Raw genomic sequence first — 13,328 nt, 5'->3', positions numbered from 1 at the left:
AGTCCCCACCCAGGACGAATCCAACTGCTAGATTTGAGAAGTGAAAAATCAGGTTCTGAAAGGTTAAGTCACTCAGCCCGAGGTCACACTAAGGCCAAGTGACTAACCTGTGATTCAAACCTCATTCCTTTTCCCTCCAAAGTTCTTAACGCAAACAGCCTGGGACAGCTAGTACATGACCCTCACCTTCTGCTCCTAGCCGAGCTTCAGGAACTCTCTGCTGGCTCCTCCAGCTCACAAAGAGGAGGAGGAACAGGTCAGGGGACGTGAGTTTCAGGCTCTGCAGCCTGCCGGCCGGACCTCCCACTTAGATGAGGGATATGGTCCTCACTCCCTCCAGAGTAAATCCACAGAATGGGCCCAGCGAAGTTTTAAAGATGGGCCCAGCGACACATAAAGTTGAACATGTTTGAACATCTCTCTCTCTCTCTCTCTCTCTCTCTCTCTCTCTCTCTCTCTCTCTCTCTCTCCTTCCCTCACTTCCACACCAAGGACTCACCCGTGCCGCACAGGCTGAGGCACTGACTTCTGGGCTGGAGGGATCTGTACTCGAGCAGCCTCGCCCATGGCCTGGATCCAGGCCTCCTGCTCCTCCGAGCTCTCAGCACTGAAGAAGTAGGTGCGGACTCCAGCGTGCTCTGCCTGTGGGGAGAGGCAGTGCGTGGAACTGGCTCCAGCCTCATCTACCCAGTAAACAGTCACCTGCAGGGAAAGGACACCAACACCCCCACAGGAGGGGCAGTCAGTCAAGCTGCTCTCAGCACCCAGCTTCTCCCCAGAGGAGCTAAGGAGCTAGGACGGAGGGAGGATTGCAGCTGCCTCCCACGTACTGGCATGAGAGGTCTCTGAATACTACCTAGAAGCCCAGCAAGCTCCCCCACCTGAAGAGGCTGTAAGCAGGATGGGCAATTACCACACACCCCCTCTCCCCTTTGATTCCACCTTTGTGATAAGAAAATTATCACAGGGCTGGAGGAGTTGGTGCCCTAAACAGAAGCATTCAAACCCAGCTTCACTACTGAGCAGCTGGCCCTCTCCCTTCCTCAGGGGAAACACCAAGGCCCTATCCACAGCATGCAGGGCACACACTAGCGAACAGTCGGAACACTACCTAGTTGACGGCTGTGAGCAGGCACAGCGGGCTGGAACCCAGAAGAGAGCTCCTGTCCAGAGGAGGGGGTCCTCATGCGGCCAGAAGGAGAGGCAGAGACAAGCCAACCGACACCAGAGGAAGAGACAGACCAGACAGTGAGGAGCACAAGACGGGTAGTATGGGTAGTTCCTTTCTAGTCCGTGTCACCACCCAGAAGGACAGCACTCAGTGGCGCCCAGCTCAGCCTGACAAGGGATGGCGCTCGGAGGGCACCAGCTATGGGAAAATCTGGGCTGTGGTGGGCAGTGAGTCAGGGAGCCCCAGCGTTATTTCCAGCTCTCCCCCTAGCAAACAAGTTGCTAGTTTGCTCCAGCTTAAATGATACATCCACTGAAGGGTGATAGGGGAGGGGATCTGCCTGGTCAAAACAAAACAAAGCGAAACACCTTGGGGTGGGGGGTGGGGCACAGGACTAGCCAGATTCCTTCTGGGACCTCAGCATACTCTTCTGTTGACACCCTCAATTCCAAGAAACCCCCCAAAAAACAAAAACAAAAACAAAAAATCCCCAAAACAAACAGGTAATTAAAATTTACATCGCCTAACAGGGGGCTCCAGATGTGATTAGGAGTCTCACTCCAACCCTGGCACCCTGGGTGCTAACCCATAGGCTGATGGGAGTTGAAGGAAAACGGACAAGGACAGACCCCTCTGGCTAAACTCAGGGCTCTCCTGAACATCATGTCATCACCCTTCCAGCGTTTCCTGGACCAACCTTCAGGAGCCTCCCTTCACTGTGTCCCTCTTTCATTTCCACCTTCACCCTTCCCCAGTGTGGAGTTTGGGGGGCTGGACCCCAGGCTTCCTCCCTTGGGCTGGACACTGCCCTTCAGCAGAGGGCCCAGCAGGAGGCCGAGCTGCTGAGGAGAGCTGTGATGGACAGTAAGGGAGCTGAAAAGAGGGCATGGAGGCTGCTGGGACTTGAGACTGAAGAGCAGTGCCCAGGGCCCAGGAAAGCCCTCTGGGACAAGAACACGGGGTTAGTACGGTGTCATGGGAGACGGAGACAAGGCTGGTGATGTGTGGTGGGGCAGGCAGGAATCAGCAAATGGATCTGTTCATTGCATGAGCATTCCGTGAGTAACCTGGGTACCCGGCTTGCTTGTGGGGGTGGAGGGGCGCAGTGACAAGGAAGATAGACATTACACTAGGGCTTAGTCACACTGGGGACAAAACGTGCCACAAGGAACAAGGAGCAAACAGCCCCAGGACCAAATGCTTGTGACAGGAGAAGGCAGAGGGCCTGGGAAAAGACAGGGCTATTGATGGAGTTCAGGGAGGGGCACCAGCTTCTAATAAGAAAGGAGCTGGAGACTTGAGAGTGCGGACAGAAGAAGCTAAGGCATTCAGCCGTGGTCAGGCAGGGACAGTTCCCCGCTCCTCATTATTCGCCATCCAAGACTTGTGCTCGGTGGCCACAACAGGACAAGCCCGATGTCTGTCTGTCTCGGCTCCCCTCCCTTCCCTGGGGATGAGACACTGAATAGCCCCAGTCAGAACCCTTTGTAGGCCACTGAGCGTAGCTATCACGTGGGGGCCTTAAAGAGGCAGTGCACAATTTGGGGTGAAGAGGAGGGTGTGCGGGTCAGGTAGGCACAGGAGTGATCTCGCTAGGCTCCGGAGCAGGGTGTGTGTCAGTCCCTCTAGGGCATTTATCTGATGCCTGCAGCTGGCACAGCTCCAGTTTGGAGAGTGTGGCCCTGACAGGTCTGGTAGGAAGGGCGAGACAGGCTGTGGATGGTGTGTGGGTGTGAATGTGTCTGTGTAGCGGGGCTGTTGGTTAAACAGCCTGCTCCTCTTTTCCAAGCTAGAACCCAGCTCCCCCAGTCAGGGTTTTATTCCTTGTTCCTTCTATTCACACCCTGAGAGGATGGAAACTAATTAGGACCCAAATATGTCCCCTCCTCTTCCCCTGGCAGGCCCTGAGTGTGGTGCCCACCTCTCCCACCAGAATCCGAAGGGCAGAAAGAGCCTCGGAAGCTCAGGCACCAACTTGACGTGACCTGTAGTTTCTGTTCTTTTTAATGCGAGCGTTGTCACGTTTTCAGGGTTTTGGATAACAATTCTCACCGGGGGGCGGGGGAGCTTTATTCTAAGGCATGCAGAACCGATATTATTATTTCATACTTTGAAAAAGAGCCTGGGGTACTGTGCACCACGAAACACAAAGGGCATGGGATTTTTTTATAGTTTTTTTAAAATGGGTCATGAATTTTTAAATGTGGAAAAACACTGGCCTAGGAGAAGCCAGCTGCAGGCACAGCTTTGCTGAGTAGGTCCCCCAGGGGTTCTGAGGGAGTGACACTGAACAGGAGGAGAGTCCCATTTTCCTGCGCACATGTTCTCTCGAACTGTAGTCTGCGTGGCCAGGGGTGCATCTCTGGGCAGGATACTTGCCCGGCATCCACAAGGTCCTGGGTTCCATCCCCAACTCCACAGGACTTGGGGGTAATACTATCTCCATAAGGTTCATAACTCAAGGTTAAAACAAAATACAACTTGTAAAATTGTCGAGATTAAAAATTGAATTAGTTGGACTGGAGGGAGGGTACCTCCATATCCCTTGCGCTCAAAACAAACAGGAAACCTATTCAGAAAGACCTCAGAACTCCACCCACCACAGCTCAGCTCTGAAGAGGGGCAGGCTGCTGGGCAAACCGTCCAAAAGGCTCACAATTTTCTTCCCTGGTGAAATTGTGGCACCACAGAGACACGGCTCTATTGGCCCACCTGTGTCATACACCCACCGGGCCACCAAGAGAAGAAGGAGGAGCCCCAGCACGGCCTCACTTTGCCTCTCTGATGAGTCTAAGGGTCACTACCTTCTGGGCCACCACACAGGGGTGTCCTAAGGGCCATGTACTTTATTCCGCTCCAGCCCCGAGTTCTAGCAGAGCAGATGCCTTCCCTGTTCCCGCCTGGAAGAGGAAGCCCAGCTAACCTTAAACGTGTGCTTGCGGCTGATGTTGTCTGAGGGCTGCACGGCTGCCACCCGGAAGCTCAACAGGGGGATGCTGCCCAGGACGCTCTCCTGCTTCTCATCTGCCGGCAAAACAGGGGTGCAAAAGTGTGTGCATGCACGTGTACATGCGGTGTGTGCTCTCACACACACATGCGCACCCATGCATGCGTGCCCGTGCCCGTGCATGCGAGAGGGTGGTCCTGATGCAGAACTTAGGGCAAGGAGCTCTTCGACCGTACTACGATAAATATCAACGAAAGATTCCGCGGCCTCTCTGGCTCTTCAGACAAATTGTTCACTTCGTGGAAGACCCATTCAATGCCTTACGAGACCCAGCACTCGTAAAAGCCCCGTGAAGAGCCTCTCCCATTCCCCTCTTGTCAACTGACAGGTTAAGTGACAGGTCCAGGTTCCTTAGCCATAAAAAGTGGAGTCAGTCTTAAAATGCAGGAAGCCTAACTCCAAGCCAGCTTCCTTTACCCATATCCTGTCTACCTATGTGGATAAGCAGGGAAATCTCAACAGCAACACACAGAGAGGCGGCAGTGGCTTCTTTGGGTAATGCTTTGGGAGTTTTTGTTCCTGTATGGCCTGAAGTTACCATGTTGCCCAGGCCAGCCTTGTGCTAATGTCTCCCCTGCCTTGGAATCCCCGGTGATGGCTTTGCAGCTGTGATCCACTGTACCTAACTTGGGGGTAACTCTAAGGTCCTGCTAGGCCCCATTGGCCTGCTAGGCCCTTTCCTGCTATGGATGCCATTGAGGCCACCCAATGTCCACAGGAAAGCATGGTGCTGCAAGAGTGTAGCTGCACATCTCCAGATCAGGTTACTGCGTGATTCATCTCGGGTCCTGAAATCTTTCCCAGCCAGGGTCCCAGCTGTCGACAGGGGACCAGAAAGGGTGGGGATATTTTTTGAGACAGTTATGGGACATCTGTGAGCCCTTGCTATCTTCCCAGTGTTTCTGCTTGTTTCCTAGGCAGTAGCCCCTGAAAACCATCCCAGTGTCATCCGTACAGAAGAAATCAAGGTAGGTTATAGTCTCCTTGGCATCCGCTCAAGTCACACTCATAAGACTTAGGACTGCTTTTTTGGCTTCTCTGCCCAGTGCTTTGGGCCATAAGAAATGGGTATACCAGAGAAAAGAATCTTAGCATTGAACTCCGAACCCCAGGACTGTCTCCAGGAAAACGGAAGTGGACATCCAGATGGCTGGGTATGGATCAGTAATCAGAAAGCGGTACGGTTTGATATGGCCAGTTGGTCCCAGCCCTCACTCCCGTTGAGAGTGATTCCCACATGATAGTGCTGAGATCGGTAAGGGGAAGGTATGCCTATATTTTTTGTTTAGTTATGTGCCGGGGGGGGGCGGGTCTCACTATGTATCCCCAACTGTCCCAGGCACCAGGCTTGCCTTAACTCACAGAGATCCTCCTGTCTCTGCTTTCCAAGTACTGGGATTAAAGACGTGCCCGGTTGACATGCCCATCTGAGAGTGGGCTCCTCCCCCAGAGCAGAGCGCTGCAAAGTGAGGCCGTTCTGTTTTGCCACGGGCTCCCTCTTGTCCTCCCACTTTCCAGCAAGTGCCAAAGCAGCACAGAGGCCCCCCATCTAAGCACATGCTGGTGCCAAGATCTGAAACCTCTCGCCTCCAGACCCAAAGGCCAAAATGAACCTCTCTTCTTTATCAATTACCCAGCCACAATAAAACGATTACTATGGGTATCTGGAGACCATCCCTCTGCCACTCATGACCACCTTTTGGTATGCCCCACCCTTCTCTTCAGGGATTCTGACTCCTCCCTGAGTCCTGTCCATGTCTAGGAAATTTTTTTTATTCCTTAGTTCTGGCCATTTCCGCTGTCCCTGTCCCTGTCTTCATAGCCTCTGCTCAGCTAACAACTCAGGAAGAGCAAGCAGCTCCAGGAGAGAGAAGGGCAAGCTGGACAGCCAGTGGCAGCGCAACTTCTGCTCATCAGGGTTAATGATTCACCACATGGCTCCCAGGAGGCTGGGGGAAACCAGCTCCTCCTCACTGAGGATAAGCGAGGCACACAGGCTCTCTTACTCAGACATCACCTGTGCTCCACCCCCTCCCATTGCAGCAGCCTGATCTGACGTCACCATTACTGCCCTTAGCCCTGCTTGGGTCCTCTGTGCTCCCGTCGGCACATGTTGCTGTGTATACTTGAGAATAACTTCTAGAGGGTAGAGGCCAGGGCTATTTGTTTACCCAGCTTTTGGTGCTGCGGACTTCACAGTACACAAAAATGGTATAAACGTTCTTATGTTCTGGAGCAGTTTGCCTAGTCTGCTGGGCCAGGAGGGACATCAACACGGGCCTCTATTAGGTGACTTACGAGCAGTAACTAGTGACTCCTCTTCTTCCTCCTCCTTTTCCCCTCACCCAGGAATCTCACCATCCAGGGTCTTCCCTGTTCGCCTGCTGTATCATCAGTTGAAACTCAGAACTAACACCTCCAGGATAAGTATTGGTTGCTAGGAACTGAATGCACCTGGGACCGGGCTGACCACCGGGGCTACAGCCTCCTACCTCTAGGAACCTGCCTAGAGGGACCCACCAGTCAAGCACCTTCCAGAGCAGAACACGACGGACAGCAAGACAGGATGAGACAGAAGAGACCCCGGCTTCCCCTACCCTGGCAGCGCCGGGACAAGCTCACCTTTGTAGTAGAAGAGGCAGCGGTCCACCAGGACAAACCAACGCTTATTCCACTGCTTCACCCCGGAGCTGGCCTGCAGGACACACAGACAGACAGATGGGAAAGTCATGGGGGGGGGGTTGTGTGGGAGGGGAGGCGGCCGCAGTCGGAGAGCTCTGCGCTAGTTACAAGGGCATCCTGGCTCTGGCTGCAGCGCCACCACTAGCACGTGACGGCCAACTCCCCTGAGACCTCAGATGCTGGGAAGTGACATTAGATTGTTGCCTGTGACGTTCCAGCTCTGTCGTTTTGCCGTCCTGGGTGTCCCCCGGGGAAGGGAAGGTCCCCAGAGTGAGTGAGAAGAAGGGCAGAGGAGAAAGGTTGGTAGATCCCCCTTCCCCCCAGGACTGGAGCCACCCCACCCCGACCCAGCAAGGAGATGCGCAGAGAATGTGCCCTGTATTGCTCCGATGGGATTAGTGCTGTGGCGTATTTCACAGTCATTGTTGCTACCCATCAGTCACCTCATCTTGGAGCCCCGAATCTGACACTAATTAACTTTGGGAAGGATTTTATTTTTCTTCTTTCTTTTCCTTTTCTTTTCTCCAGATAGTGTGAGAGCTCTCTCTGTGTAGCTCTGGCTGTCCTAACTCTGTAGACCAGGCTGGCCTCAAACTCAGAGATGTGTCTTGCCTCTGCTCCCTGAGCAGCACAGTCTGGGAAGGTTTTTCAGTCTCTCAGGAGCCTTGATACAACTGGGAGACATTCAGAGACAACAGGGAAACACACCCAGGAGTGCATGGGCTACTGTGGGTCCAGACTCGCAGTGCCATGAAGAAAGCGGTGGTTATCGTAGGCAACAAGGCCGGGTGGCCTTACCTGCTTGAAGAGCCAGCCCGCCTTGGTGACAGGTGCATTGGGGTTCCGCTTCATGGAATGTGCGCGTTTACCAAAGGCGATGGCTTTTCGGGAAGTTCGAGTCGCCTGGGGAGCCAAAGACAGCAGTTAGCCAAACTCTGCGCCTCTCCTTACAGCTCTGTCAACAAGACAGCTGTCCTCGCTAATGGACAAATATCTCTAGCGGGTCTCTGGAGCCCTGGCTAGGAAGCTTTGATTCCCTGCTAACTCAAAGGCGTGGCCATTTATATTCTTTGGATCCTCTGATCTCAAACATGAGTCTCAACGTACTAGCTGTTGTGTAGTTTCTTTTTCTTTTCTCTTCTTTTGGGAGGAAATCAAAGATTTCTCAGTTTACTCTTCTGGTGTCTTTTTCACATTTATTTACTTTGGGGGTGGGGCATGCATGCCAGGGTGAGGGTGTGGAAGCTAGAGAATGCAGTCCTTAGTGCTTCCCTTCTTCCACCATGTGGGTTCTGGGAACCAAACTCAGGCCATTGGGTTTGGCAGTCCCCGGCTCTCCTCACTGCCACCTCTTGCATAGGCTTCTGGTACTTCCCTGTATCATCCGCTCTGCGTCCTGTTCCTCTGTCACACCAGAGAGCGAGCCCACAGAGCTCGGAGGGTGGACAGTGTCCTCTGGCTTTTCACCACCACATGGACATGTTGCTCCTCCTGTGTCTGGCAGTGACAATCTGCCTTCCCTGAGCACTCTACAGACTGCTCAGCCTAACCCTTCCCGTTACTGCTCACAAAGCAGACTGCTGTGGGTTGTTTATTGTTGTTTTGTTTAGTCGAAGAACTTGAGTGTCAGCTCCCTCCTTACCATAAAGACACGCGATTGCCACTGAATTCTAACCTGGGGACCGAACCCAGGGCCTTGTGCTTCCTAGGCAAGCGCTCTACCACTGAGCGAAATCCCCAACCCAATTCTAACCACTCTTGAGGATCCTTTGTTTGTTTGTTTGTTTGTTTGTTTGTTTGAGACAGGGTTTCTCTGTGTATCCCTGGCTGTCCTGGAACTCTCTTTGTAGAAATGGCTGGCCTCGCTTGCTCTGGCCTTCTTGTTCTTGCTCTGGCCTCTCACCCCTGCCCCCCTCTCTCCCTATTCCCCTCCCCCCTCTCTCTCTTCCTGCTCATGGCCTGCCTCTACTCTACTCTCTCTGCCTTTCTCTGTCTCTACTACCCTATCAAAACCCCCCCCACTGCCACCCTGAATAAACTCTATTCTATACTAAAAAACAAAAAAGAAAGAAAGAAAGGGAGGAAGAAAGAAAAGGCTAGCCTCGAACTTACAGATACACATGAATGCACGTGCGCACATGTGTGCGCGCACACACACAAACACACACACACACACACACACACACACACACAGACACACACCTACCTTCAAGATCTCTTCTTCTAGCTGCTTCTCAGCCAGAGCTCTCCATCTGAAAGCATCTCTCTCAATTGCTCATACACCTTAAGCTTCAAGTTTTCATTCCCTATCTATTATTATAAGTCCCTCTTTCTCTTCTGGGTTAAGCTACTGGGAAGAGCCTCATCCCTTTTCCTCCCTAGATTCCAAAACCTCCCTGTTACAGTTTGAATGTGAAATATCCCCTAAAGGCATCTATATCTTGAACACTTGGTCCTCAGTTGGTGGAGTTTCCAGTCTTATGGAAGGCTGTGGAACCCTGAAGAGGTGGGGTCTAGCTGGTGGGAGTAGGTTACCTGCAGAGAGTGGGCTTTGAAGGATACACCTGGTCTCAGACCCGCCCCTCTCTCTGCTTCTTGGACTGCATAATGTGAGCAGTTTCTGCCATGTATCCTGTCACTCAGTCTGCTTTTCAGCCAGCATGATGACTGAGACCCTCTCAAACTGTGAGCCAAGTACATCATCATTACATTATTTCTGTCAGGTATTATTATGGCAATGAAAAGATAGCTAAGAGACAGCATGCATGGGCTGGAGAGATGGCTCAGCAGTTAAGAGCACCGACTGCTCTTCCAGAGGTCCTGAGTTCAATTCCCAGCAACCACATGGTGGCTCACAACCATCTGTAATGGGATCCAAAGCCCTCTTCTGGTATGTCTGAAGACAGCTACAGTGTACTTATATATAATAAATGAATAAATCTTTAAAAAGAGAGAGAGAGAGAGACAGCCTGTACACACACACACACACACACACACACACACACACACACACACACACACCCTTTCTGGAATGGCTCTTACAATGTCATTGATTTAATTGGGGCTATTTTCAGGTTCTGGCCAATCTTAAACAATGGGCAATACTAACTAGCATCCTTCCTGAGGCTCTTCTTTTGGTTTTGTCATAATACACAATCAATCAATCAATCAATCAATCACACATACACACACGCATGTGTGTATATGTATACTCACACAGACATAAACATATAATTTAAAAAATTAAGTATTTTTTTTATAAAGGTAGGTGCTGTAAGGTGAGCCTGTGATCTCAGCATTAGAGAGGAAGGGACAGGAAGGTCCTTGGGTCTTCAGTGAATTCCAGCTTCAGTGAGAGACTCACTCTATCTTTAAAAACAAGGTTTGAGCTGAGCGTGGTGGCACAGGCCTTTAGGTCTCAGCACTCAGGAGGCAGAGATCCATATGAGGTCAAGGTCAGCCTTGTCTACAAAGTGAGTTCCAGGAGAGCCAGGGCTACACAGAGAAACCCTGTCTCAAAAACAACATATATATATTGAGAGAGAGAGAGAGAGAGAGAGAGAGAGAGAGAGAGAGAGAGAGAGAGAGAGAGAGAGGCATCTCTAGGGTCCACAGACACAGCATCCTCCCACTGTTGCATGTACAACTGTACACAACTTCCTCACACACAAAGATTAGAAACACTTTCCGAACCATTTCAAGTGTTTCAGAAAAGCAGAGAATATTGCGACAACCATCGCGTTCTGTTGTTTTTTTTCCCCCCTAATAAGAAAAGGCAGTAGAGCTAAGCCTCCCTTTGAAGCTCAGCCTCGTTACCTTTCTCTTCCCTAAGGGCAGCCAGTGACCCAAAATCGGGTGTCCTGTCCATGGCTACACTCCTGCTGCAGATAGGTCTATAAATACGCACACCTGCTCTTCCTCTTTGTCTGTTTTACATAAGTAACATGTTTCTCAGATTCTGCAGTGTGCACAATTGTGTTTTCAATGCACCCTTGCTCGTACACACACGAAACACACGCTTGGCTCTTGGAGAGTGCTCCCCTGCATGCACACATGGTGGTCTGCAGCTGCTCACTTAGCCGTTCCCCTGTTTGCTCTTTCCACATCTCCTCTCCTATCCCCTCTCAATTTTCTGTGCTCACCAATCATCTCAAACTGCTTCTCAAAGTCTCTAAGTTACTAAGCCCAAAGGACACATTCTGCTCCCTTCTCTCCCATGACTTTGTCTTCCGAGATCCCCTTTCCTCCTCCTCCCATGCCGACCCCACCCCCATCAACTCATCATTCATGGGGGGTATCTCTTGCGGTGCCCTTAGGACCATGGTCCTTAGGAGAATGGGAGATTCTGTCCCCAGAGGACACTGACAATATCCGCAGGCATTTTTGGTGAGGACCATTGGCATCTATAGGGCAGCTGTCAGGATGCTGCTTGACACCCTACACTACTGGAAAACCCCTCCCACAAAGTGTTATTCCGTTTCAAAGACCAGGAAGGCAAGAACCCCACGTGGAGCCTCCTGTTCTATAAGGTACTTGTCTGAGCTTCTTCCCTTCACTCTGCCCTGGGTTCCTGTCCCGCCTTGCCTGCCCACTGGAGTTTATGGATGTGCTAGGCAAGCAAGGGTTTTCCTGAGGATCCTGACGTTCTCTTAACTGGAAGCATTTCCTGCCTGACAGTTTGCAGAGGGGGGGGCGGGGTACAGCTTGACTTACCCGGATGTTGGGTCGCTCTGGAGGGACCTCAGACACCATGCTGTGGTTGGCTATGTCGCTGTTGATGGTAGCAGAACGTTTCCCACCTGTTTTGTTGGACATGTCCAAGGCCGATCTGAATTCGAGTCAACAGAAGAAGGGAAATCATCAGAGCCAGCGACCAAAGCGCCATCCCTGCCCCGCCCTGTCAGCACTGCTCCAGCAGCAGCACAAAACCCCAAGTCTTGGTGCTGTGTGGAAGTCATCTCAGGGTCTCCTTTGCTTCTCCCCAGGGTATATCCTCTTCATCTCCGTTTATTTATGGCTCTGGCGTATTTGCTTTTCTTGTTTGTTTAAGACAGGGGAGTCTCACACAGCTCAGACTGGCTTCAGACTCACCATGTGTCTGAGGATGATCTTGAACTCTTGGTTCTCCTGCCTCTGCTTACCAAATTCTGGGGTCATAGGCTGTGCCTCCCCGTGTAGGTTTCTTCTGTTCATGTATGTTTAAAATCCTAGACTCTAAGATGATAGATTGCCTGTTAACTCTGTACCTTATTTTGACACAGGCTGGCCTAGAAATCAAGATCCTCTAGCCTCAGGCTCCCAAAACCTGGGACTACAGGTATGAACCAGCAGGCCTTCAGCCTTCTATTTTAAAGGTTCAATGGCATATATTTGATCCCGGAGGGTGAAAAAAATCATTGATCAAGGCACGATGGGTCAGTGGTCTATGAACTACCCTCCCCCATCAGTCAGGCAGGATTCATAGTGTAGCAGGAGCTTTAGATCTCTGGATTCTATCAGATTCCCCTGTGCTACCTCCAGGGGCTCCCAGGGGCTCTTCCAACCTGTTCCCTGCCAGAACTTGAGAACCATGGTGAGGAGTCACGAGATGTGGTCAGAGGTGGTGAGGACCTCCCCTGTCCTACCTACACACAGTAACAGAGGACGGACGGATGGACGGAAGTGACAAAGGACAGAAAGCAAGCAGCGGGGAACTTACGTTTTCAAGTCAAACTTTTTGTTCTCCTCTGGGATCTGGCCAGTCACTGGGTGTCGAAACGTGTTGCGTCTTTCATTGTGGCTGTGGAGGAGAAGAGTGGGGAGAGAGCTGCCATCAGTTGTTGAGGGCAGAGTCACAAGCCAAAGGTGGGCAGGCCATAGAAGGAGCTGTGGCTCTGTTTCCCCAGCAGGGTCATGAGGGCGAGGGGAATGCCTGGGCTAGAGTACTGGAGGATGCAGGTGGGCGGGGTTCAATAGAGGAGGAAACCTAACCACCTCTGCTGGCTCTGGTGGTTTTAACCACCTGCTAGAGATCCCAGGCTGTCAGCAAGCTTTCCTCAATGCATCCAGTGGCCACCTTGGGGATGGGAGGGAGGGTGACAAGGGGCTTTCCAGCCCTGAGTTTGACACAGTTGAGATTTCATGCAGCGGCGTCTCTCTCGGGGACAGCGCTTGCCACACAGAAAATGCTTGCTCATAATTTGCTGGAAAAACTCTCTTGTGACCTTGGACTCCTCTCCTTGCTCCATCAGGAAACTCAGAAACTCCAAGATTGAGCTGGAAGCTGGGACGCAGCCCCACTCAAAGACCATGGTCTCCCGTTAAGAGGCTACTGGATATTGTAGAGCCCTCAGGATCTGCCAAGCATCAAAGGTCAGTTCTGGCCTAACGGTTGGATCTAATTAAGGTTATGGCTATGGCTAAGAGTGGGGCTGGGAGTTATGCAGAAAGCCTGCCAGGAAGCTGGGGAGAACAAGTCCCAGGGGCTGG

At 51.7% G+C, this 13,328-nt stretch overlaps 1 protein-coding gene across 36 annotated transcripts in view; it reads right to left on the bottom strand.

Moving 5' to 3' along the window:
* Positions 1-13,328, bottom strand: part of Plekha6 (pleckstrin homology domain containing A6) — a 140,105-nt gene that overhangs the window by 32,563 nt on the left and 94,214 nt on the right. For 27 of the 36 annotated variants that reach the window (XM_039091292.2, XM_039091307.2, XM_039091295.2 and 24 more), the window contains 6 exons: positions 12,559-12,639; positions 11,574-11,688; positions 7,659-7,763; positions 6,801-6,873; positions 4,095-4,195; positions 500-702 (listed from right to left, as the gene is read on the bottom strand). In XM_039091292.2, the coding sequence (XP_038947220.2) occupies positions 500-702; positions 4,095-4,195; positions 6,801-6,873; positions 7,659-7,763; positions 11,574-11,688; positions 12,559-12,639 (678 nt within the window). Of the gene's footprint in view, positions 1-499; positions 703-1,111; positions 1,160-4,094; positions 4,196-6,800; positions 6,874-7,658; positions 7,764-11,573; positions 11,689-12,558; positions 12,640-13,328 lie in introns of those variants that run through there. The other 9 variants (XM_039091296.2, NM_001427839.1, XM_063272463.1 and 6 more) reach the window with 2 other exon arrangements.

Source organism: Rattus norvegicus, chromosome 13 (genome assembly GCF_036323735.1).
Source record: "Rattus norvegicus strain BN/NHsdMcwi chromosome 13, GRCr8, whole genome shotgun sequence".
Lineage (NCBI taxonomy): Eukaryota > Metazoa > Chordata > Mammalia > Rodentia > Muridae > Rattus > Rattus norvegicus.
Note: the sequence above shows the minus strand (reverse complement) of the source record. Positions and strands in the feature narration are given on the sequence as shown.